The sequence below is a fragment of the Euprymna scolopes genome, chromosome 9 (assembly GCF_053919585.1).
Source record: "Euprymna scolopes isolate OS-2025 chromosome 9, ASM5391958v1, whole genome shotgun sequence".
Taxonomy (NCBI): domain Eukaryota; kingdom Metazoa; phylum Mollusca; class Cephalopoda; order Sepiida; family Sepiolidae; genus Euprymna; species Euprymna scolopes.
Genome location: NC_136490.1, coordinates 14,154,140 through 14,161,271, shown reverse-complemented (window position 1 = coordinate 14,161,271; position 7,132 = coordinate 14,154,140). Strand labels below are relative to the sequence as shown.

At 37.4% G+C, this 7,132-nt stretch overlaps 1 protein-coding gene and 1 pseudogene across 1 annotated transcript; one reads left to right on the top strand and one right to left on the bottom strand.

Annotated features, from left to right (window-relative positions):
* Nucleotides 1-2,283: 2,283 nt before the first annotated feature.
* Nucleotides 2,284-2,401, bottom strand: LOC145285454 (5S ribosomal RNA; annotated as a pseudogene).
* Nucleotides 2,402-6,012: 3,611 nt separating this feature from the next.
* LOC145285028 (uncharacterized) lies at nucleotides 6,013-6,657 on the top strand. The gene has a single exon (XM_080134105.1). It carries the CDS (start codon nucleotides 6,013-6,015, stop codon nucleotides 6,655-6,657), a length of 645 nt encoding a protein of 214 aa, XP_079990231.1.
* Nucleotides 6,658-7,132: the final 475 nt, after the last annotated feature.

Here is a 7,132-nt window from a genome sequence, read left to right as displayed (position 1 = left end):
AATGCCAAGAGGCGATGCAGAATCGTGTTCTAACGTTGTATGTAATGAAACAAATTTAAAAAGAAAAACTTAGATTTATGATGTTTAGGGCATCCATACCTATGAATGGCGGAAAGTATGTGATAAAATCGTACAATGTGTAACTATTTTGCGTGAATAATTGTGTACTTGCTTTTTCTTGGAGTACGCTAATTTTAAGATTCATCGGATGCACCCAGCCAAGGGTGGGTATAATTCTCGTTTATATAGTTAAGGAAGTGTCTAATGTATGTATGTATGTATGTATGTATGTATGTATGTATGTATGTATGTATGTATTATGTATGTATGTATTATGTATGTATGTATCGGCGCATGCAAAGTTTTGCTTTTCAGCAAAATTCAGCACAGAGACGCAGAGAACCATTGTGAAACTCTCCCGGTTGACGTCACGAGCCACAGTTTCTGATGAGGTTAGAGGTCAGTTGCTGACCTGAGCACGGGAAACCACCACAGTATCTAATGTATGTATGTATTGTGTGTGTGTGTGTGTGTGTGTGTGTGTGTGTGTGTGTGTGTGTGTGTGTGTGTGTTGGGACGATTAATTGGAACCGAGAATCGGAAAGATCGGAATGTTTTGTGGCATTGAAATCGATATTGGAATCGGAAATCTTTGAGCTTAATTTTCGATTCCAAAAACGATTTTTCAAATTTTTTCTTGACAAAAAAAATTTGAAACAAATACAGATGTATTCATTCATTAGAACTAGTTTATTTACAACATAAAAGACAGAGAACCGCAATTTATAAATCGCATTCTCAGTTTTAGCATTGGCACTTCAAGACTAATTTATTTGTTATTGTTCAACTATGATAAGCAAAGTAAACACTCTAGAATTCACTTGTGTATTCCTTTGGAAAATCTTTTCGCACTTGTTTGGGAAGGTCACAGTTGATTATTAGAAAATTTAAAATACTCTGGACAAGGTTTTTTTAATTTCGCCTGTCCGGCTTAACATTGTTGTTGTCTGGCCATCGCTTTTTTCTGAAATAATTAAGATTTATGGTATTTTAAAAAATTTTGGATAAAAGTAAAATATATGAAAATCTCCAAATAAGTGCATCAAAGCTTTGATAAAATACGCAAAGGGAAAATATTTAGATATATGCCGAATTAAAAAAAAGAAATTATATGTACATTTAAACGCACGCCTTTCGTCCCTCCTAAAAGAATGAGATTAAGAGATTTATTAATGTAACTAACATAACAAACAAAAAAAGGTGAAAAATCAAATATGCAACAAATATATTACTATTCTACGAATATGGATAGGTTTATTTGTGTTTAAAAGCTCTTTCTAGTTGAAAACAAACATGTAATAGCTGAAAAGAAAACTTTGATAATCGCCAAAAGCGAAATGTCCTCTAAAATCTCTCTCTGCAGTGTCCACCTATATATCCTTAATAAAATAGAGAATACAATTCTCCTCTTATGTGTGAAGTGTTTCTCTTCAGTATAAACTTAATACAAATCTTTCAACAAACGTTTTTGATACCTTTTTCTGTACACGTTAAAAAGTTGCATTTGGCTACCTACATTAATGACGCATCAATGTCATGCGGAAGATGAAGGCGAAGAAATTAATATAGAAATCACTAGACAAAACTGCGACGGCAGCAGGGAGGTGATGGTGGTTCAGTGGTTAACGATGCGAGCTGACGATCTGGGGGTTCCAAGTTCGAGTCTATTTCGTTGCACAGAAACTCTTTCATATGGACGTTAAAAAACTTCACGTTATCCCTCCAATAAGTACCTGATTTCTTTCAATAAAGAATTCTAACTGGAAAGATACCGAGGATGTTAATTCCAACAATAATCATTTAATACATACGAAAATGTATGGATGATGCTCAACAGTAACATTACCATCATCAAATTCGGTTTAATATCTGTTTTACATGTTGGCATGTGTTGGACGGCTTTTAAAAATTGACTTCCAAACTTATATAGCTGAGAGATCTATCCCCCTTTCTCTCAGACATATTTTTACCACTTCCTCTCATGTTTTTTTCTTTTTATCTTCCTCTGCCAACTGATTTTGCGATCGCAACTGTTTTACATCTTGGTGCCTCCATTCAGTCTTAAGAAACAATGGATACACAGTGTAAAAGTAGTTGCTTTCGTAATTGTGAAACAAGGTTTGTATAATTCCCAACCACACCCCTCTTCAATCGGTACTTCTTGAGTTCAATGGAAAGTAGAAGTGCTGAACGACTGGAAACAATGCCGAGATAAATGGAGAGCACATACAGCACCTGGAATTCCCAAATGGTCACCCATTTTAGTACTGACCAGCCTCAAGGTTGCTTAACTTCGGTGATCTAATGGAAACCGGTGTTCCAGCGTGATTATGCCGTATATTGTTTTACATCTACTAACCCAAGATCTCTCAGCCATTTTTTAATGTGGTCATGCAATTGAAGTTTTCTGTTCTGTACACATCCTTCCATATTGTTCATCAGATTTAAGTTTATCTTTAAGACTTGCGTTACAAATCTATTATATCATTGTTTTATTCTTTCTCTCCATACAACACAAGCAGAAATGAATGATGAACAATAATAACAACAAGAACAACAATAGGGAGGTAACAGTGTCTAAGTGGTTAACAACACGGACTAACGATCTGAGTCAAGTTCTAATCTGGTTCGTTGCTCAGAAACACTTTCACTTAGGGATGTTGACAACCTTCACGTCCCTCTATTAAGAACCCGATATTCTTTTAGAAAGTATTCTTAATAGAAAGATATTAGGAAAACGAATGCCAGCAAAAATCATCATCATGAATGTTCTTATTTATTTGCCTCCCCACGAGGGCAGAATTGGACGCAAGGTCGGTTTTTAATGTGGGAAATCTAGCTCCATAAAAAGGGGCACGCTGGATAGGAACAAAAATAAAAAAATTGGCTCAGTCATAAATGATTTCTCCTCCAGTGACCGCGGATAGAAAAAGTGAAGTGTAGCATCAGAACAAATACTACACCACCTAAAGTCCAAGAAAGAATTAATCCTCATGAATGTTGCTCCACAAACAAACAAAGGCGATAGCAACAACAAAGAAGAAAGAAAGAAAGAAAATGAGAAAAAATATAATGAACATTTGACGCTGTCGCTTGAAAGTTAAAAAGAGAGAAAAGAAGGAGAGAGAGAGAGAACCAAGGAACGACAGACACGCGAAAATAAACACGTAAAAAAATTTTGAAGAAAAGAAAAAAGTTACATTTCAATAGTGTGCAAGATGGTATCTCGAAAAAAAAAACTTGGTACAAGCATGTTGAAAGCCTCATCACTGAATCTCGACAAGAAAACCATAAAGTGATGCGCAAAATGGATTTTAATTAGTTTTTACTGATAATATTTAATCCAGTTCGATCAGGCTGACAAGAAAATTCTTGCGGTTTTTAGACTTTAAATTCAGATGAACGGTTCGAATAAAAATTTATTGATCGAAACAAACACCATCAGAATCGACACACTTTTGCCAACGCAAAACAATTTTATTTATGCCAGTAACGTAAAAATGTTACGTTTTTGTGGCGATGAAATTGCTGAAGGCGGTTTTGATATCGCTTAGGGTTTTTTAAGCATTTCTCACGCAGTTGCCGAGATGCTTCAAAAAGTGGTTGTTGGTAGGTGAGTGATCTGTAGCGTATGTTGGATGAAGCAGAGTTTCGTAGGCAAAGTCGTGCAACTTCTGCAGGGTCGGTTTAACAACGTGCAGTCGGGCATTGTCATGGAGGAGAATTGGGCCTTTTCTGTTAGCTAATGCTTGGTGTTATATCAGGTTTTCTGATGCGTTTCATCCATTTGCTAACAGTACTTTTTTTTTACACAGTGATCACCACTTATCAAGGCCCGGAAGCCACTCAGGGATAAGGGTTATTGTAAGTACATTACGTTAGTGTCGAGATTTGATGAAGTGTTTAATTAAGGGGGCGGTTCATTAGGTATTTTTTAACATTGGACTTGAAGACATCCAAATTGTAGTCCGGAGGGAAGCAGGCAGACGGAACAGAGTTCCACAGGCGTGCAGTTCTAAGAAAGAAGCTTTCTCCATGGAATCCACGTTTTGATTTAGGCACAGATATAGAGTGGGGGAAATTTTTCACAGTGGATTCAGCTAGACGGGTGTTTTTCGTGAAAGATTGGACCAGGGGGACCAGAGATTGGAATTCAGACGAGCACCTGCTTACCCCCAGTACCATTTTCACTTGCATTCAAACAACTGTAATTGATGAGACCAGTCGCAGACCACCAAACAGTCAGCATGACCTTCTTTTGGTGCAACTCTGGCTTCGGAAAATGTCTTAGAGCTTCATCAGCGTCTAACCACTGAGCTGAGCTGAGCCTATTGTTGTAAAGAACCCACTTTTCATCACGTTACAAACCGGCTAAGAAACAGGTCGTTCTTGTCGCGTAAAAGAAGGGAAGATGGCACTTCATAACGTGAGGTACTTATTTATCAAGTCTGATTGTCTTTCCAATTTCTCTCAAGTGGTTAGAAATCGTCGTATACGTTCATCTAATTCAGAAGCAAGTTCTCGAACAGTTGTGGGTGAATTAGCTTCGACTGAGTCTCTTAATTGATCGTAGTCAACATCCGATGATCGACCACTACGCTCATAATCTTCAAGACTCTCGTCGCCGCCACGAAATTTCTTAAACCACCATTGTGCTGTGCGTTTAGCAGTGGTTTCTGGGCCAAATGCTTCGTTGATATCGCGAACTATTTCAGCAGTTTTTCGGCCAAGCTTGAATTGAAATACGAAAATTGTGCGAATTTGCTTTTTTTTTGTCTTGTATTCTTCGTTCTGAAAAAAAGACATAATTGTTTTAAAATGATTGTAATTTAAACGATTAGATAGAGCGAAAACGCTTATTAAAATGATATATAAAGTAAAGGTATTTTTTCTAGAGTAGTTACCAGCCCTATATTCTTGATAATATGTATTCGTCTGACCCTATATAAGGCAGACAGTTCTGTCGTGAAGAGAGCACACACGCAGTTTAACCGCTCGTAGTGAACACCAAGACTCTTTCGTCTTAATATTATGCCCTCTAACCAGGACCACAAGATTGGCGACGTATGGATTCGAAAAAAGGACCCAAAGTATGTCCTTTGGATAAGCAACAAACTTCCGGTCAACAAACTCGTATTTTTCTACCTTCTCTGAAAAATTAGTGATTTCACAGAGTGGTTTCAACAACAACGATCTCACCTCGAGAAAAGTTTATTTTTCAAAACGCCGTGGGTAGAAAAAATACAACGCTTTCTATTGCTAAAAGAATTGACCTAATTCGTTTCTAATGTTCAATGACATTTTTATTGCCCCAGAATTTGTTTCTTTATCTAAAAGCCTTTATTTTTGGACTATTTGTTAAAAGTAAACAGTTTTTGTTTTAATCACTCAGAAAAAAAAGAAAAAAGAAGAGAAAGAGAAGAAGAAAAAGAGAAAGAGAAGAAGAAAAAGAGAAAGAGAAGAAGAAAGAGGGCAATTCAGCGAGAAAATACTGGAAATGCAGTCACAGGCAAAGAAGAAATTGGAATTATTTACTAAATTTATAGCAAAGAAAGACAGCAACGAGTCAGACAAGAATGGTTTTTCACAAACCGCGGTCTTGTCAGCATTAGAAACATTTCATTGTCGTCCTGAAGAGGAGTGAACTTTTGAAGCCTATTTTCGCAGGATTGATTGTAAGTCATGGACTGAGCAGATGAAGGTTCGTCTTTTATTACAAAAATTAGGAACTGTGGAACAATAAGTTCGTGGACTACATCATCTCTGAACAAACGAGCGAATTGTCCTTCGACGAGACAGTAAAATATTTGATGAAATTATACTGCCACAAAAATAAGCTTATTCCATAAAAGGTAGAGATGCATCAACCTGACTCGCGAAGAAGACCAAGATTACACTACATTTGCTTCAGTCGTAAATAGACTCTGTGACGACTTTGAACTATCCTCATTGATGGTCGACAACTTTAAGGCCCTGATTTTTATTCAAGGCTTAGTGTCGACCAAGGACACTGAACTCAGACGCCGGGCACTAAACAGATTGGAAAAGGAACCAAACCTAACCCTTCAACAGTGGCTGAGGAATGCCAAAGAATCATTTTGGAAGAAGCAAGACTCTAAAAACATAGAAGAGGCAGGTGTAGCACACATTAGAAAGGTACGAAGTAACAAAAAATCTTACTCTCCAAACAGTCAAGCGAAAGCCAGACATGACTCCTGGGAAAAATCACAAAACAAACCTGAGTTACCCTGTTATCAATGCCAAGGATGTGGAGAACTCCACTGGCAGAGGGATTGTCTATACTGGTCCCGGAAATGTCATCGAGTCAGACGTAACGGACAAAGAGCCTCACATTGCAAAGCAAAAGGGCCCGCAGGAGCTATAAATGCATCAAGAATTCAAGAGGAGGACGAAAATGTACGGAAGTACGTGACGGTAAAGACGAGGGACAAGAATGTTAGGCTTCAACTTTACAGTTGCTCGGATTTGTCCACCATAAATCACTATATTTGGTGCAAAATCGGAAAACTGAAGATGATGAGAACCAAGAAAGTGGCTCGTTCAAAAATTGGAGAAAAAATAAGGTTTTTAATGTGAGATTACCAGTAACATAACGTTGAAGGAAAAAGCACTTAATCTCAAGGTGTTTGTATTTAAAAAAAAATACTAATAACCATTTTGGGACAGACTGGATTAAAAAAGCTTTGAACCCCGATTAGCGAATTTTGTCATAATGCGGACAACCTTACAGCCGAAGCTGAAAAACTAAAGAAAGAGATGTAGTCCCCCAATGTTTTTCGGACAAAATGCAAAAATGGTGGCGAAGTTCAAGTTACAAGGCAATGGCACTCTAGTCTTCAAAAGGAAACGCAGCTAACCGTTTGCCTCTTTAAAAAGATTAATGTAGAACTAGACAGCCTCGTTAAAACAGGAATTTTGACCCCATCGACTACAGAAAAATGTAAAGAAAAAACAAACAAATGATATCAGAGTCTGCGACGGGATTGAATGGCGCACTTAAGGATCATCATTACCCGCTTCCCAGCCCCAGAAAATAGATCTAAGCAAAGCA

Excerpts from the sequence above, each read along its gene's own strand:
- LOC145285028 (XM_080134105.1), top strand. The coding sequence starts at position 6,013 with ATGGTCGACAACTTTAAGGCCCTGATTTTTATTCAAGGCTTAGTGTCG.